This window comes from Akebia trifoliata, chromosome 9 (genome assembly GCF_017979445.1).
Source record: "Akebia trifoliata isolate Shusen 1 chromosome 9, ASM1797944v1, whole genome shotgun sequence".
Lineage (NCBI taxonomy): Eukaryota > Viridiplantae > Streptophyta > Magnoliopsida > Ranunculales > Lardizabalaceae > Akebia > Akebia trifoliata.
In genome coordinates, this window is record NC_141383.1 from 22,619,247 (window position 1) to 22,639,053 (window position 19,807).

Below are 19,807 nucleotides of genomic sequence, written 5' to 3' on the forward strand. Positions count from 1 at the left end.
ATATATAGGGAGCGGTTCGGCGGCCCTAAAGTTGTACAAGTTTTAAGCCAAGTTTTTTGGATTATGAGATCTGAATAGATCCGACGGTTTTAAAGATAAAACAGTAAAAAATTAAAGTTACCCCTTGTATAAGTTTTTAATTCTTTAAAAACTCCCTCCCTACATTCTCTTCCTCCTTTCTCTCTCTCAACTCACATAAAGAGAGAGAAACTTTCTCTCTCTCTCTTTCTCTGTCAAAAAGGGTTCGAACAAGAGCTAAATGGAAAATGTGTTCTTTTTCTCTTTTTTCTTTAGAAAATACAATTTTTTTTCTCCCTAATGGTTAGTTAAGAAGGGGAAATGTCGAGAGCCATGAACGCAACTCTTCCCCAGGTTAGAGTTTCAACTCTCTCTATCTCTCAAAGACTTAACAACAGCCATGCTCTTAGGCAGTGTTCCTCCAAACCAAATCCTCAACAACAACCATGCTTCCATTTGATTGTGAGTGTAATGAAGGATGGAAGAAAGTTTCCCTTGTTGTAGGTGTGAATCCATTAAACCCACCAGGTGTTTGACTATATTACTATGTGAGATAAAAATTTTCTTTGTTCATGATGTGGCATTCTTTGAGATGGCAAGTTAGAGGATTGATTGGAGATTATTGTATAGAATAACTTACGCTAGTCCAGCCCGCTTGGTAGTGATTCAAAACGACTTGAAAAGAGGGATTCTGTAATAAAATGAAAGCTAAACTTATTTGCTTCATCTCCTCTCCCAAGAGATTAGGAACCCAAGAGACTAAGGAGAAAGAGAGAGAGGGAGAGAAAGTTTCTCTTTCTTTCTGTAAGTTGAGAGAGAGAAAGGAAGAAGAGAGTGTACAGAGGGGTTTTTAAAGAATTAAAAAATTAAATAAGGGGCGACTTTAATTTTTTACTGTTTTATCTTTAAAACCGTCAGATGCTTGCGAACCGTCGGATCTGTCCAGATCTAACAGTCCAAAAAACTTGATTCAAAACTTGTAACATATATATATATATAATATATATATATATATATATATATAGGTCCCGTTCAGCACCCTAAGCTTTACCACACACTTTAACAAACGTGTTTTGTCTTACATGGGTTAGAAGTTTTGGAATGGGCTGATTTTTGGTGAGGATGATCTCTATGGTGAGGAGATCATCCTCACCAAAAATCAGCTCATTCCAAAACTTCTAACCCCATCAAAAATGGTTTACAAAACATGGACGGTCCACGATTTTTAACGTGTAAACATGGGGCTAAACATTTCGGAATGGGCTGATTTTTGGGGAGGATGATCTTCTAATCATAGAGATCATCCTCACCAAAAATCAGCCCATTCCAAAATTTCTAACCCATGTAGGACAAAAAACGTTTGTTAAAGTGTGTGGTAAAACTTAGGGTGCTGAACATTTCCCTATAATGTTCAGCACCCTAAGTTTTACCACACACTTTAACAAACGTTTTTTGTCCTACATGGGTTAGAAATTTTGGAATGGGCTGATTTTTGGTGAGGATGATCTCTATGATTAGAAGATCATCCTCCCCAAAAATCAGCCCATTCCGAAATGTTTAGCCCCATGTTTACACGTTGAAAAATCGTGGACCGTCCATTTTTTGTAAATCAATTTTGATGAGGTTAGAAGTTTTGGAATGAGCTGATTTTTGGTGAGGATGATCTCCTCACCATAGAGATCATCCTCACCAAAAATCAGCCCATTCCAAAACTTCTAACCCATGTAAGACAAAACACGTTTGTTAAAGTGTGTGGTAAAACTTAGGGTGCTGAACGGGACCCATATATATATATAGGGGGCGTTAAGAGCCAACTTTTTGGCAAAACATTTTTCAAAACATGGGGTTAGAGATTTTGGAATAGGCTGATTTTTTGTGAGGATGATCTCTACGGTGACGAGATCATCATCACCAAAAATCAGCCCATTCCCAAACTTCTAACCCCATCAAAAACAGTTTATAAAAAATGGACGGTCCACGATTTTTCAACTTGTAAACATGGGGTTAGAAGTTTTGGAATGGGCTGATTTTTGGTGAGGATGATCTCTTCACCGTAGAGATCATCCTCACCAAAAATCAGCCCATTCCAAAACCTCTAACCCATGTTTTGAAAAATGTTTTGCCAAAAAGTTTGCTAAAAAGTTGGCCCTTGAACGCCACCCATATATATATATATATATATATATATATATATATATATATAGGGAAATGTTCAGCACCCTAAGTTTTACCACACATTTTAACAAACATTTTTTGTCCTACATGGGTTAGAAGTTTTGGAATGGGCTTATTTTTGGTGAGGATGATCTCTATGATTAGAAGATCATCCTCCCCAAAAATCAGCCCATTTCGAAATGTTTAGCCCCATGTTTACACGTTGAAAAATCGTGTACCGTCCATTTTTTATAAATCATTTTTGATGGGGTTAGAAGTTTTGGAATGAGCTGATTTTTGGTGAGGATGATCTCCTCACCATAGAGATCATCCTCACCAAAAATCAGCTCATTCCAAAACTTCTAACCCATGTAAGACAAAAAACATTTGTTAAAGTGTGTGGTAAAACTTAGGGTGCTGAACGGGACCCATATATATAGGGAAATCTTCAACAACAAACATTTTGGCAAAACATTTTTCAAAATATGGGTTAGAGGTTTTGGAATGGGCTGATTTTTGGTGAGGATGATCTCTACGGTGAGGAGATCATCATCACCAAAAATCAGCCCATTCCAAAACTTCTTACCCATCAAAAATGGCTTACAAAAAATGGACGGTCCACGATTTCCCAACTTGTAAACATGGGGTTAGAAGTTTTGGAATGGGCTGATTTTTGATGAGGATGATCTCCTCACCATAGAGATCATGCTCATCAAAAATCAGCCCATTCCAAAACCTCTAACCCATGTTTTGAAAAATGTTTTGCCAAAATGTTTGTTGCTGAAAGGGACCCATATATATATATATATGGAAATGTTCAGCACCCTAAGTTTTACCACACACTTTAACAAATGTTTTTTGTCTTACATGGGTTAGAAGTTTTGGAATGGGCTGATTTTTGGTGAGGATGATCTCTATGATTAGAAGATCATCCTCCCCAAAAATCAGTCCATTCCGAAATGTTTAGCCCCATGTTTACACGTTGAAAAATCGTGGACCGTCCATTTTTTGTAAATCATTTTTGATGGGGCTAGAAGTTTTGGAATGAGCTGATTTTTGGTGAGGATGATCTCCTCACCATAGAGATCATCCTCACCAAAAATCAGCTCATTCCAAAACTTCTAACCCATGTAAGACAAAACACGTTTGTTAAAGTGTGTGGTAAAGCTTAGGGTGCTGAACAGGACCCATATATATATATATAGGGAAATGTTCAACACCCTAAGTTTTACCACACACTTTAACAAACGTTTTTTGTCCTACATGGGTTAGAAGTTTTGGAATGAGCTGATTTTTGGTGAGGATGATCTCTATGATAAGAAGATCATCCTCCCCAAAAATCAGCCCATTCCGAAATGTTTAGCCCCATGTTTACACGTTGAAAAATCGTGGACCGTCCATTTTTTGTAAATCAATTTTGATGGGGTTAGAAGTTTTGGAATGAGCTGATTTTTGGTGAGGATGATCTCCTCACCATAGAGATCATCCTCACCAAAAATCAGCTCATTCCGAAACTTCTAATCCATGTAAGACAAAACGCGTTTGTTAAAGTGTGTGGTAAAACTAAGGGTGGCGAACGGGACCCATATATATATATATATATAGAGGGGACGGTTCAACAATCCTAAAGTTTGCCAAGTTTGGTGCCAAACATTTTTCAAAATGGGTTAGAAGCGTTGGAATGAGCTGATTTTTTGTGAGGATGATCTCTATGATGAGGAGATCATCCTCACCAAAAATCAGCCTATTCCAAAACTTCTAACCCCATCAAAAGTGATTTACAAAAGTTGGACGGTCCACGATTCTTCAACTTGTAAACTAGGGTTAGAAGTTTCAAAATGAGCTGATTTTTTGTGAGGATAGTCTCTTCACCGTAGAGATCATCCTCACAAAAAATCAGCCTATTCCAAAACTTCTAACCCCATCAAAAGTGATTTACAAAAAATGTTTGACACCAAACTTGGCAAACTTTAGGACTGCCAAACCGCTCCCTATATATATATGGGTTGGATTCCGTAGACACATAAAACTACTCATAAAGCTACAACGTTTTTGTCTTATATGGTTAAAAAGATTCGGAATAAGCTGATTTTTTGTGAGTATGATCTTTCTGGTGAGGGGATCATCCTTGCAAAAAATCATCACATTCCAAAACTTCTAACCCCATCAAAAATGATTTACAAAAATTGTACGGTCTAAAATTTTTCAACTTGTAAACATGGGGCTAGAAGTTTCATAATAGACTGATTTTTGGCAAGGATGATCTCCTCGCCATAGAGATCATCCTCACAAAAAATCAACCCATTCTAAACATTTTTGCCCATATAAGACAAAACACGTTGTAGTTTTATGAATAGCTTTATGTGTATACGGATCCTAATCCTCTCTCTATATATATATATATATATATATATGGGTCAGGTTCAAGGGCCATGTGAGAAAACATGTAAGAAAACTTTCGGCGGTAAATAAAATTTTAAAATATGGGTTAGAAATTTTAGATTGAGCTGATTTTTTGTGAGGATGATCTCTATGATGGGAAGATCATCCAAAAAAAAAATCAGCCCAATCTGAAACTTCTAACCCCATTAAAACTGATTTAGAATGTGGACCGTCGATTTTTTTTCAATTTTTATCACTAATTTGTAAATCACTTTTGATGGATTTAGAGGTTTCTGATTGAGCTGATTTTTTGTGATGATGATCTTCTCATCATAGTGACCATCCTTGCAAAAAATCAGCTCAATCCAAAACCTCTAACCCTTATTTTGAAAAACGAAAGTTTTCTTACATGTTTTCTCACATGGCCCTTGAACCTGACCCTATATATATATGGGAAATGTTCAGCACCCTAAGTTTTACCACACACTTTAACAAACGTTTTTTGTCCTACATGGGTTAGAAGTTTTGGAATGGACTGATTTTTGGTGAGGATGATCTCTATGATTAGAAGATCATCCTCCCCAAAAATCAGCCCATTCCGAAATGTTTAACCCCATGTTTACACGTTGAAAAATCGTGGACCGTCCATTTTTTGTAAACCATTTTTGATGGGGTTAGAAGTTTTGGAATGAGCTGATTTTTGGTGAGGATGATCTCCTCACCATAGAGATCATCCTCACCAAAAATCAGTCCATTCCAAAACTTCTAACCCATGTAAGACAAAACGCGTTTGTTAAAGTGTATGGTAAAGCTTAGGGTGCTGAACGGGACCCTATATATATATATGGGAAATGTTCAGCAACAAACATTTTGGCAAATATTTTGGTAAAACATTTTTCAAAACATGGGTTAGAGGTTTTCGAATGGGTTGATTTTTGGTGAGGATGATCTCCTCACCGTAGAGATCATCCTCACCAAAAATCAGCCTATTCCAAAACCTCTAACCCATGTTTTTAAAAATGTTTTGCCAAATTGTTTGCCAAAATGTTTGTTGCTGAACGGGACCCTATATATATATATAATATATAAGGGGGCGTTCAATGGCCAACTTTTTGGCAAAACATGAGTGAGGTTTTGGAATGGGCTGATTTTTGGTGATGATGATCTCTACGGTGAGGAGATCATCCTCACCAAAAATCAGCCCATTCCAAAACTTCTAACCCATGTTTACAAGCTAAAAAATCGTGGACCTTCCATTTTTTGTAAACTGTTTTTGATGGGGTTAGAAGTTTTGGAATGGGCTGATTTTTGGTGAGGATGATCTCTACGGTTTCTAACCCATGTTTACAAGCTAAAAAATCATGGACCGTCCATTTTTTGTAAACTGTTTTTGATGGGGTTAGAAGTTTTGGAATGGGCTGATTTTTGGTGAGGATGATCTCCTCACCGTAGAGATCATCCTCACCAAAAATCAGCCCATTCCAAAACCTCTAACCTATGTTTCGAAAAATGTTTTGCCAAAAAATTTGTTAAAAAGTTTGCCCTTGAACGCTACCCATATATATTCTTTGTCTTGCCTACGTGGCATCAGCTCCTAAATCTCAATCCCAATTACAATATAGTTTTCTTTTACATATATATATATATATATATAATATATATATATATATATATGGGTCCCGTTCCCCACCCTAAGCTTTACCCTACACTATAACAAACGTGTTTTGTCCTACATGTGTTAGAAGTTTTGGAATAGGCTGATTTTTGGCGAGGATGATTTCTATGGTGAGAAGATCATCCTCACCAAAAATCAGCTCATTCCAAAACTTCTAACCCCATCAAAAATGGTTTACAAAAAATGGACAATCCACGATTTTTCAACTTGTAAACATGGGGCTAAAAATTTCGGAATTGGCTGATTTTTTGTGAGGATGATTTTCTAATCATAGAGATCATCCTCACTAACAATCAGCCCATTCCAAAACTTCTAACCCATGTAGGACAAAACACGTTTGTTAAAGTGTAGGGTAAAGCTTAGGGTGCTGAATATTTCCCTATACATATATATATGTCCCGTCCAACACCCAACCATTTACCCAACAATTTGCCCAACGTGTTTTGTCCTACATGAGTTAGAAGTTTTGGAATAGGCTGATTTTTGGTGAGGATGACTTTGGTGAGGAGATCATCCTCACCAAAAATCAGCTCATTCCAAAACTTTTAACCCCATGTTTACAAGTTGAAAAATCGTGAACCGTCCATTTTTTGTAAATCATTTGTGATGGGGTTAGAAGTTTTGGAATGGGCTGATTTTTGGTAAGGATGATCTCACCATAGAGATCATCCTCACCAAAAATCAGCATATTTCAAAACTTCTAACCCACGTAGGACAAAGCATGTTGGGCAAATTGTTGGGCAAAATGATCAAAGAAGAAATCTAATAAAGATTAGGAGTGAAAATAAAATTTAGGGGGTAAGCAGAAAAAATAATAACATGATTGAAATGAGTCCCATACAACTCAATTGTGTTTTATTTTATAAATTAGAGTTCATGCATGCCTACGACATGAGGATTAAGGTGTAAAAGTGAAAAATAAAATAAAATTAGAATAACTAGTGGCAATTTTAACACAACGCGAAATTTGTGGATTTGAGTCAAGCCGAATTGAATTTAGAGTAGGTGGTGGCAATTTAAATCATTTAAATGAAATTAGTAAACAATATAACATGTTTGGGTTTCTTATGTTTTTTCAGCTTAACTTGACGGATGAGTTCCCCAGTTAATTTGGTGAATCGATTCAAATAAGTTTTGAACAAATTTGAAAATGTGTTTCTTAAGCATTTCTCTAGACCATAATATTTAGTTAATTTAGACCTTTCAATTATAAGATACACAAAAGGGGATGTAGCTCACATGGTAGAGCGCTCGCTTTGCATGCATGTGATTTTATCGTACATTTTCATAACCGACCGCCTTTTAACTTTCAAAAGGACTTGATTGAACATGCAAAAGTTTAAAACTACCCCTCACTAGCCCTTCTATTTTGTTCAATATGATTTTTTCGTACATTTTCATAACTTACCGAAAAGGATTTGATTCTATTTTGTTCAACATGATTTTTTAGTACATTTTCATAACCTACCGCTTTTTACCTTTGAAAAGGATTTGATTCTATTTTGTTCAACATGAGTTTTTAGTGCATTTTCATAACCTTTTACCTTTGAAAAGGATTTGATTCTATTTTGTTCAACATGAGTTTTGATTCTATTTTGTTCAACATGAGTTTTTAGTACATTTTCATAACCTACCGCTTTTTACCTTTGAAAAGGAGTTGATTCTATTTTGTTCAACATGAGTTTTTAGTACATTTTCGTAACCTTTTACCTTTGAAAAGGATTTGATTCTATTTTGTTCAACATGAGTTTTTAGTTCATTTTCATAACCTACAGCTTTTTACCTTTGAAAAGGATTTGATTCTATTTTAGTCCACATGAGTTTTTAGTAAATTTTCATAACCTACGGCTTTTTACCTTTCAAAAGGATTTGATTGAACATGCAAAAGTTCAAAATTACCCCTCACCAACACTTTCTATTTTGTTCTAACAAACTTTGGCCAAATTTGATCAGAGAAATAATGCAAGTCGAAATTTGTGGATTTGGATAGTTTTTTTCTTTTAAAAAAATTATCAATAAATATATAATAAGAATTTTTTTTTTTTTTTTGGTTCAATTTGAAATATTAATTAAGGCAATTTAGTATTTTAAAAAAAATTAGAAAGAATATTTTGATAATAGTAAATGGTTAAAAACTAACAAATGGGGTTATTAGAGCTTGTTGGATTAAAATTTTATTTCTTAGGATGAAATGGCCTTGATAATAGTGAGGTAGAATGTAAAAGTGGGGGTATTTTTTATCTTTCAATTTTTCATGTAAATAACATCTATTCGAACTTAAAAAAATTATTTATGCATGATTTTGATATTTTAAAATTTTTAAATAGATAATCTGATTTATATTATATTTTATCATTTAATATATTATAAGAATCTTTTGTAATTTAACCTATTAACTAAGGTGATTTTGTAGGTAACATAATTTAAAAAAAAAAAAAAAAAAGGATATTTCGATAATTTTAGAGTGTTAAAAAGTAAACAACATTGTTTTACGGTTAGTGGTAGTGTAATTGTATTTATTTTGGACAAATATGACCTTGATAATATACGGTTAATTATAAAAGTTGAGCATGTTTTACCTACCAAATTCAGTGTTATATTGATTTTGATGAGAATAAATGATATAAATCTTAGTGTTATTACATTTGTTCAAGAAGCATTCTTCTATATTTAATAGTCAAATTAGGAGAAAAAGATGTAGGTCGATTTAATTTACCATTTTATTGTTAGAAGAGAGTGCGTCCTTCATTTCTTCGGAGTTGAACTTGATAGATTCTGAGAAGGAGGTGTTGTTAGTGGAGAAGGGGTTTATGAGTTTGATCTTCTCTTCAAACTTGAGCTTGATTGGTTGAGACAAAGGATTTGCTTTTGGAGAAATTTTAGAAATTTTTGGTGGGTCTCATCCAGATCGCATTGGGTGTGATGGGCCATAAACAAGCAATTTTGTTATTGGAACAAATCATTTAATAATCCCGAGGGGTTGTCTAAATGGAAATTTCAGACTAATAAGCGATTAATGCCTGTAGGTCGTGAGTTCGATACCTAATATGAATATTAATTTCTCAGAGGCCACCTGCGAAGGTGCACCTTCACTTATCTGGTGTGTGTGATGTGTAAACATTGCATGTGCCCTGAGATTAGTCCTTGGACATGACCATGGTCCATGGATTGGGCAAAGCCCATATACGAGTCCGGTCTGCTGTCTATCGGGATACCCGATTATAAGGAAAAAAAATCATCCAATAGGTTTGTTGGCTGGATCATTCACTAGGACCATTGACTTTATTAATGAAAAACACAAGTCATGATATATGAGGCATACTCCCAACTAGTGGGCCCATTTAGATGGATGGGACACATATATAACTTCTAGGAATTTTCTTATGATTTACAAAAGATGTAGATGATTCTATAAGGTGTGTACAATTCTAATGTTTCTCTATTTAATTGGCTAATTTATCCATTTTACTAAGGAATCTACTTCAATTTTTTTTTTTTGGAAAATTTCTTTTTTATGTAAAAATTATTTTATTATGAATTATATGTGGACATTGATATTGTATTCCATTTTAGAAAAAAAAAGAGCTATTAAAATTTTCTGCCAATTTTTATCGCGACGAGTCTAGATCAAATATGCAACCACAATTTCACAACATAGAGCCATCGAATCGTGCCACAATCTCTACCTTATCTTGTAAGCATCTCGCTCCTGAACTCGTTAAAATCAGATATTAACCTTTCATTGACCTTATGCTTCATATTTTCCACTAATTTCTTCAACACTTGTTCCCATTGAGCAAATGTTAGATCTATCAATCAATATTACGAAGATCAATAATCAAGAATTTGTTGCGATAGATCTAACCGATTCCACAATGACTCCAAGAACATCTTTTGGCACCAAAAGAAGCATGGTAGGGAGAAGAAAGTTTATATTTATCTTTATCTCCAATTCACTTTTTAGATGACTTCGAACACCATTTCTATCGGGATAGAGGGCCCCTTGTATTCCAAGTGTAAAATGTGATGGATTGGTAGCACCGTCTAGACCTTGGACCTCCCATCTTGCCTATAAAATTAGGGTAGAAATATAATTTCTATCACGACGACTTCTAGTGTGATTTCTATTGCTAAGATTAGAGAGATGGTGTGTATTTTTCTTTGTTATTATACACAAGTTTATTAATTAATGTGCTATAACAAGAAGTATGTATGGGAATTTATGCCATTTTATATTGTAACGTAGATTACCATTTCGTGCATTAAATTCCAATTCCGGTACACTGTTATTCCCAAAACATATTTTTCAACTAGTTTGTCACTTTTATAATCAGCAATCTCGTTGATAAATTATCAATGAGATCGCCATTAAAAATATCAAGGCTATTTGACTTTAATATTACTTGTGATCTAGCTGATAATTTATCAGCGAGATCGCTGAATATAAAAGTGACGATCTTGTTGGAAAACATGTTTTGGGAATAAAAATGAATAATGTATCAAAATCGGAATTTTGTCATAACGTTTAGTTTATTTTGGAAGGCTTACCACATCAATCTTGAGAACCCTTGAGGCTTCGAGGGGAACTCCAATCGGGTAGTCTTTCCCTTATGATTTGCATCTCAACGTCATGTCAATGACTGGTGAAGTAGTTAAGAAGAGAAGTTGTTTGGGCAGCATATGTATTCTCCACTCCTCCTACATCAATTTGTTATTCAAATGGATTGCCTCAACACAACACTAATTAACACTGAGATGATTCCTTAGCCCCATCAAGAGATCTCATGGGTACATTAGCATCGTACACCACTTTGAAATTTTCAAAAATGTCTCTTATTTATTTTGTTTTTTAGTACAAAAAAGTAAGGGTATGTTTGGTAACACTTCTGAAGTTTGAAGTCTGAAGTCTGTTTTCTGAAATCCGAAATCTTATCATGGAAAAATTGTTTGTTTATCATTTTTAAAAACTTCTGGTTACAAATAGAATTTTAAAACATAATGGTCATTTTGACAATATTATCCTTTTGTAATTCTAATAAATTGTTAACCCTAACAACATAACATGTCATGCATAATGAAACCATCTATACATTTAATTTCGATTTCTTATAAATCAAATACCTTAAAAGTATTGTTTTCAATTTGAATTCATACTTGAAAAATTATATTCTAACAAGATAATACTCAAAGAATAAACGATCATTTATTTTTTAGTTGAAAAATATAGGATTTTAGGATTTGTATAAAAATATAAGGTTTTCGAACATGAAACGAGATAAAAGGGAGAGCCCTTGACAGCATAGTTGTAAAGGAATGAGAGGTAGAGAAAAGTTAAAAATAAGGGTTTTAGGGTTCGTATAAAGAAAGTATAAGTGATAGAAATTAGGATTTTGATGATGATATTTTAAGAATAAAAAAAAAATCAGATTTCAGAAGGTTTATCCAACATCTCTCCATCACTGGTTCAAAACTTCTGAATTTTGATTTTAAAGTCTAAAATCTAAACCGAAACAAACGGAAATAAAGCTTCTAAAGTCTAAATTTTAAAGATAAACCACCTCCATTCAAACTTTGCCAAACACACACTAAGAGTATTTTTGTACTTGTAGGATGGTGTTTTTGTCAATCTTATTGATATTCTTGGAAAAAAAATTATTGCATAAGAATCAAAATATCATTGAGATCTTTCTCATTTATAAAAGCATCGTTCTACAAGTGGCCAAATGCCCTTATTTTTCATGTTAAAAGACAAAGAAATAAGGATATTTTGAGTAATCAGAAGTTGTGGAGGATCTTAATGTCCCCGTGAGATATTAGGCGTTAGCACTTTATATATACATGTGGGGAATGTTAACCTGGATGATCTCATAGGGATTTTAGCATCTCTAAAACTTTAGAATTTCAAAAATATTTTTTAACATTTTATATTTTAGTACATAAGTAAAAGTATTTTGATACTTGTGAGATGGTAATAGTGTTAATATAGAAAAGCCGATGGCATTCTTTAAAGAATAATGATTTTCTTACGCCCCCCCCCCCCCCCCCCCATTGACATATGCCTAATACCTTAGGATACACAGAACTATAAATCTATTTCTTATGTATCCGAAGGCGTAGGGGGGCATATGTCAGAGGGGGGAGGGGGGAGTCAGATTATCACGACTCTTCTTTAAAATGTATCTATCAAACAAAATCCAAAATTCATTGAGAATGTCTATATTTACAAAAATACCAACTTAGAAATATCAAAACGTTCTTACTTTTTGTACTAAAAGACAAAAACATTAATTACTATTAATGACATTTACAAAAATCCAAGATTAACAAATACGATAAAATTAAGCAAATTAAAAACATCTACGATTTTGTGATGGGGGCGTAGGGGGGCATATGTTAGAGGGGGTGTCAGATTGTCACGACTCTTCTTTAAATTGTATCCATCAAACAAAATCCAAAATTCATTGAGAATGTCTATATTTTCACAAATACCATCCTACAAATATCCAAACGTCCTTACCTTTTTGTACTAAAAGACAAAAATATTAATTACTGTTAATAACATTTTCAAAAATCAAAAGATCAACGAATACGATGAACCTAAGCAAATTAAAAACATCATGCCACCTCGTTTAACCTCTTTGAGTTTTCTGTCAGGGAAAATTGCACGAAAAACGTGTGGACGATCGTTGAGATATTCATCTAAGGAAGCCTCCGAGCAAGTATAAATGAGCATGTCAAATAAAAAATACAGAAACACATGCACTCACACATGTACAGAGGCACAAAATAATAGTAGGTGTATAGTAGTAGTTGTCGAAAATCTTAAATCCATAATAAACACCGAATCGGAAAAAAAAAAAACAAAAAAAGCTTGAATCCTACAGTTAAAAGTAACAAATGAGACTGGTTCTTATTCCAGAACCACATCATCCGCTTCAGCCCCAGCAAAAAATAGACAACCTTGCACATGTACTATCTTTCATCCAGACACGCGATCCCCCAAACAAAAATGGGAAGCACATGTTACTGCTCTATTCCGGGCCGAAGCACATTAGATTGTGTTAGGAGATGACAGTAAAGCACACAAGTTTAATTTCTTGATAGAAAAAAAAATGAACAATTTATTGGTACAATGATGTACACATAATTCAACATATTGATGAAATCAAAGGCCTTTTCTTTGTTTAACAATCACTCCTACTACTTGGAATGGATGATCAGCTTTTTTGCTACTAGTCGAATGCCCGCATACTGTTGGTAATCGTATACATCCAAGGAGAAGAAGACGTCAACTAAAGTTCCTGGAACAAATAATGAATCAAGCTCGGTGGCATCAAATCTGCTAAAAACAAGCCTCTGAGTGTTCTTGCCCGAAGGGTCGCTCTGGTACATCTCTGTTGAGTAGATGGCCATGTCCCCGTTTGCTACCGTGGGTATACTTAGTACCAAAACAAACAACAATCAACAGAAAATCTATTAATCTCACCTTCACAACAATAAAATAAACAAAACTAAAATTAACAATAGAATGCTTTAGTATAAATATTAAGTTTTCACAGAACAGTATGTTCATGTATTATTTTATATTTTTCATGACTGTAAGCCCATACTCAAGCATGGGGTTGGTTGCAGAATCCAATTCAATTATGTTTAAACCATGCAGAGTGCACCGGGGACCATGTTAATAAATAGACAAGGCTAAGGTTTATCAAATTCAAGCCCAAAACAAGACTACGTAGCTATAACCACTTATAAAGGACTTATATATAAGCCTAAGATAACAAACAAATGTAGATATTAGGAAGACCATCAAGGAAGCATGTTGGTGCAAAGTAGTTTATGTCCATACTTGAAATGGTTTGGACTTTGGGATGGACAGATTTAAGTGGTTTAGGCTTCGGGAAAGATGGGTTTAAGCAGACTGTGTTGCTCTCGCATAAGAATTTTGAATTGATAATTAATTATCAATTAAGTAAAATAAACTTATACAGGATTGAATTAGAGCTTCCACGATTGGCTCACGTGTTCACATCAAGGTTGCATATGAAATAACAAAGAAATGAACACTGACCCCCTAAGAAGCACTTATGTATTTTTATAGAATTTGAATTTGAACAATCTATTACTTATTCAAAGTAACAACAAATCAGTGGTATTAGAAGGCCAACTTACTGTAACCGAATAGAGGAAGAGTTCACGAAACCATTCTTTCTTATAACAACAGGCCTCCATTCAGAGCTACTACCAGAGGCCACAGATGACCTTTGTGCAAGACCATCACAAACATCCAGAACTTGGCATAGGTTAAGGGGTGCATCCACAACAATACTCAACCGTGGCCGACCAGCATTGTCAAGAAACTTTGTGCTTACTCCAAAGCGCACTCTCATCTTTGCACAATAAAGCTGCAAAAGAATATCTTTGTGTAGTAGTTGTATTCTCCGAACCCCTCGATAACATGGGACAAGAGATGCACTAATTGAAGACATCGAAACTTCGTCGGTTTCTAAGAAGCCAGCATAGCCACTACAACCCTCAGATATGACTACATTGGAAAACATCTCAGAAGAGTCAGGGGCAGATCTTTCTTCCATGGGTGAATCTGGTTGCAACAGTTCTACTTTCACTTGATCAATGAGTGGGCCCATGTTAAAAGGGTCCGGTGTTGCATTACATTCGACTGGATGGGAAATCTCTTCTTCAATGTTGCCATTAGGATATTCCATTTGATGATTCCCAAACATCAGAATTGATGAAGGGCTATTTGTGGTAAAATTACTTCCTCTGGAAGAAGCTTTTCCATTAGTACGACTTCTTGTAGTGGCATTTGGAGATACCCAACTGTTAGGTGTATATATGTCTGGCAGGCTCGACTCCTGCAGGGGTGGTAGAATTTAGTTTCATTGTACCATAGATAATACAGACTAAATAATAATAACGTATCTCACTATTTAATGTATTTGCTTCACCCCCACAGACCCCATCCTTTTATTCCAAATTACAAAAGAAGTGATTACCCGCCCACTTGAACTGAGTCACTCCGGTTGATTGGCTTCAATAGCGAGAAAGAATGAAATCGAAATTCTTGCACGATAAAACTCCTCAACGGTACAAAACCATTGTGACTATGTGGTACATGTTCTAGATTTTGTATGTGGCTTAGACCCTTTATATCCATGCAAACTGTAAAACGGCTACCAAATATAAGGAAGTAAGATTTGAAGTGGGCATTATTCTTGTTTCATGTTTTGCTCAACCTTCTATATCCTTCTTTTAGAAATAAAATTTATACTTCACCAAAAAATAGTGTCAAACTTTTTTTTTGATGGTTTAGCTGGACTGACCTCAAAATAGTGTCAAACCAACTGAACTATGGGTCTTTATGTGACCATGGGAAGCCTTTGCACCTCTTTTGGAAAGATATACTGATCCCCTCTTTATGACAGCATACAAGATTGTAGAACAAGTAAAGAAGTTTTACAGAGAACACCGATATTATACAAAAATCTCAATACTTAAGTGTTTCACCTCTAGACTTAGCAAAATAGGGATGTAATTTGGTTCATTGGGTGTAATACATAATTATTAGTAAATAGAGTAATTGTTTACAATCAAGAAACCAAAGGCTTTACAGCTTACTAGGTTATAAAATTACCAGAAACAACACAGTGGCACAGTATTTGAGAACTTCAAGATTCATCCGAACATCATCCAAGCTCCTGTGAAATCATTGAAGATGGGATTAGCCAGAATTTTGGGCCTATATTTTAAGGTGATAAAATGGGCAAAAGATTTTGCTTAGAACTCCACAGATCCTACATTAATCTGACCATATTTGTATGGTATACCTCAACTTGCCCGCTCAATTTCTTTTTTCCCTCTGTCAAACTATGTAGATTCATGCATAGACAGTCTTTGACTCTAAACTATAATATAAAAGTAAATTATATACATAAATACATACATATATATAGCAGGGACCGAAGGACCATGTAGAGCTTTGACTGAGGTCCTCATTTGGGCCATGTGGAGTGCCCCATTGATCCAAATGAGATCTAGATTGGGTTAGGGAAAAAAAATTTCTTGGGCAAGATCTTGAGTTTGAAAATGAACAGATTTAAAATGTAAATCCAATGATGAAAAATTCTCTATTTTCAATTTAATTTTTTGGGACTTCATAAAATTTTATGCTTATGCACTCAATGGTGTTTTTGGACACCACGTTGACATTTGGTCCATAAAGATAGATGGTCCTTCAGTCCATATAACCCCATCTCTATGTATGTATCGTCAAAACCCATGGATTTAGGACTAAAATTAGAAAGGGACAACCAGATATTCCATTATAACTGATATCGACATGTATATTACTAATAAAAATATGTTATGAAGGTGATCAAATTACCTATGTGTCTGCTTTCCAAGCCCGAAATAGGTCGCAAGAGTAGCCATCTGCATAAAATAAGACAATTACAAATTGCTCTAACAATCTCAAAACAGTAATTATTTTACAAACACACAAACAGAGCAAAATGGTATGGTTTCAAGTATAAAACTTAGACGACACATGTATCCAAAACATCCAAAAGAATTTAGCTAAATGGGAATTTAGCACCTTCATGTCTCCAGCTCTTCTCCCAAATCTTTGAGTCAACAATGCCAAAGAATCAATAGTTCCTTTGGGCTCTGGCGCTGGTCGTCCAATCTCTGCAAATGCCTCCCGAATACGAACACAATCGAACCTCACAATATTGTGACCCGCCCAAACTCGTCCTACAAACCAAAATCAATCAAAAACAGAAAACTATAACTAGAAATGCTCTAAGAGTTACCTCACTCATTAATTAGACATACCTCCCTAAAATTCATAAAATCTAGACTTCCTTCCCTTGACTACTGACTTCGGTCCAAATTTACATATTGTCATAAAATTGCCCCTCCTTTTTTCATCCATTTGATCTCACACGAAAGGGTTATTAATTATTTTTTTCCTTCGTAAAGACTAAAGAATCGCGGATTAAACAGCGATTAATCAATATTTAGTTAGTGATTAATCAATAGATTTAAAATATATATATATCTTAGAGGTTGAAGACATTCCTTTGTCATGAGTTTGAAGAAATTTTGATCATTTTATCTTAGTCTCTCATGCAAGACTGATGTCAAGAGGTATGTCATCATTCATCAGTCAGTTTGAAAATACAGGGAGGTATCTCTAATATTCAGAAAACCTCCAGGGGTACGGGGTACGGGGTACCTCAAAATTGCCCTGTGCTGGGGGTACTGTTATAGTATATTGGAGTATAAAATATTTTAAAGAGATTAATCGATGGGTATTTCCGTCACTTCGTAAGTCTCTTACAGAAGACAACAGTCAAGAGGATGTGATCGATTATTCAGTTAGAAAACGTTGGGGCTATCTCAAACCTTAACAAAAACCTGAAGATGTATTTCTCTAAATTATCATAAATTCAATCGTCAACGCGGGCAAATCTAAAAACAAGAGAAATAACGGGGCTAAGGCGGTTTGCTTAGGGAGGCATATCTAATTAACCAAATTAAAAAGGAGCTAAAACAAATAAACCAAATATAACAGAGATCACCAACCATGGAGGATGTCGTAGACCTTATCTGCAATTTCTCGAAACGTAGGGGCGGAGGCAACGGCATCTCTGGTGATTCCGTTACATCTAACGGACGCAGAAGAGACGGAGAACAGATCTGCGGGTCTCACCAAGGTAGAGTAACTATCAAGCTCAATCAGCTTTCGAGGGCAGACCAGAATAGCTCCAAACTCCAAAATGGCGAAGCCTTGACCAGCTCTGGATGGAATCGTTGTCTCCAAATCGAAGAACGCGATCTCAGATCGATCTCCGCTCGAATCCATCAATGTTTGCTGAAGAATTTCTCTGCAAATTTGAGAGAAAAAGAAGAAGAAGAGAGACGAATATGTAAATGTTGGGAGATTTTGGAGGAACTTATTATTCGTGTATTTAAGCATCAGACGACAGAGATTGCCTCTCAAGGAGGGTTACTATATCTTTTGGGCTTAACAGGCCCAAGACCATTATATATGGGCTTTAGTAATTGGGAATTTTAGTAATACCCCTGTTAAATTTGCGATATTAGAATTACCCTGTAAAATGGTAGATTAGGTTTAGCCCCTAGACCACAATGTCAGCAGCGTTGACTGATGATGAATTAAAGGTTAAAATTAGGTATTTATTCCAAATATTCAAAAGAGATAAGTTATAATCAAGGGTGTAAACCTAATCTTGCATTTTACAGTGGGTAATCCTAATATCATGAATTTTTCAGGGGGTATTACTGAAATTCCCTTGAAAATTAATGCTAATGGTACACTTAAGTTAGGTCCACCATTGCTAACGTTGAGAATTTACCATTTTGGAAAAAAGTTAGACATCGAGACAACTTGCTTGACTCATTATCTAAAACGAGATGACTCGGAGGAATAAGCAAGAGTTTTAAAACCATGGCTTGATCTGGTGGTTCCTGACCCATCAAAGTAAATGGTTTAATTAAGCTTTCTCAGTTGGACACAAGTAATGAAATGGTAAGTAGGAGCATAGGCCAGCTCTAAGTTTAAGACTAATTGGGCTGGGCAAGTATATGTGTTCGTTTGGGCTTTGGATCCATTTAGAAGATAACAAATACATGTACTCTTGGTATCATTCATTTCTTTCTTTGGTAAACAAAGCATGGAATTCGTGAGCAACTGTCACAAGTTATGCTTAAACAATAAGTATACTCAAAATACTCTCTTGACGTGGCATGTGTCAAAATCATAGATTTTATGCCTCGGGATACACATGCACATCCTCATAAATATGTGCAGTTGTGTATCCCAAGAAAAAAAGATCTATGTTCTGGCACATGCCACATCAGGAGAGTATTTTGAGTATGTCACGTGGGGGAATCAAAAAATCATTAGGCTTAATTTGCTTTTCATTTCTGGAAGTTTTCTTTATAAGTTTCAATTAATCAAGCGTTCATATAAGTTATATGGTATAACTTTATTGATTTTTTAGTATTTGTAGTCATCATCCTTCCACAAATCCCACCATTGGTTACATGTTAATGTGATATTTCCATTGCATCGTTTCAAATTCCTGATTTCGAAGTTATGACCTTTCATGGAAGAGTTATCACCCCTTCTCCAAATAGTCGGAAGATGAAGTATCGCTAGGGGTGCAACTTGGTCCGGTTCAAACCAATAGCCTTGAGGTGGTTTGGTTCGGTTTTAGGATCAAGCTTGTATAGAATCGAACCCCTATGCAGTATATATATATAATAATTATTTTAGGAGTTAAGAAATAGATTGATGATCTTTTATGAATAAACTAAGGACTTTTTATGGATGGATTAGTGATTATTTGTATGAAATTTTATGTTTATTACATATTTATTTTTTCATTATAAAAATATTACTTACAATTTATAGAATATTAGCAACCTATATAATTGAACCGAACCAAACCGACTTTAGTTCAGTTTGGGTTTGTTTGGTTCCAATGGAATTTAGTTTGATTATGATTTTTTTTTAGTGGAACCGACTTA

General features: G+C 34.9%; 1 protein-coding gene across 1 annotated transcript; it reads right to left on the reverse strand.

The window, feature by feature from the left end:
* Positions 1-13,300: 13,300 nt before the first annotated feature.
* Positions 13,301-18,218, reverse strand: LOC147394739 (protein NEN1-like). The gene is made up of 6 exons (XM_086454335.1): positions 17,837-18,218; positions 16,845-17,002; positions 16,635-16,681; positions 15,885-15,948; positions 14,402-15,105; positions 13,301-13,667 (listed from the first exon to the last, which is right to left on the reverse strand). The coding sequence occupies exons 1-6, from the start codon at positions 18,114-18,116 to the stop codon at positions 13,430-13,432; spliced, it is 1,491 nt and encodes a 496-aa protein (XP_086310461.1). The 5' UTR covers positions 18,117-18,218; the 3' UTR covers positions 13,301-13,429.
* Between the last annotated feature and the right edge of the window lie 1,589 nt (positions 18,219-19,807).

What these genes read in the sequence shown, in the direction of transcription:
- LOC147394739 (XM_086454335.1), bottom strand. Translation starts at nt 18,116, where the DNA reads ATGGATTCGAGCGGAGATCGATCTGAGATCGCGTTCTTCGATTTGGAG. An exon ending in GGTCTACGACATCCTCCATG is followed by an intron (nt 17,003 to 17,836) that starts GTTGGTGATCTC and finishes TTTGGTTTGTAG; the next exon opens with GACGAGTTTGGGCGGGTCAC. An exon ending in GAAGAGCTGGAGACATGAAG is followed by an intron (nt 16,682 to 16,844) that starts GTGCTAAATTCC and finishes TATTTTATGCAG; the next exon opens with ATGGCTACTCTTGCGACCTA.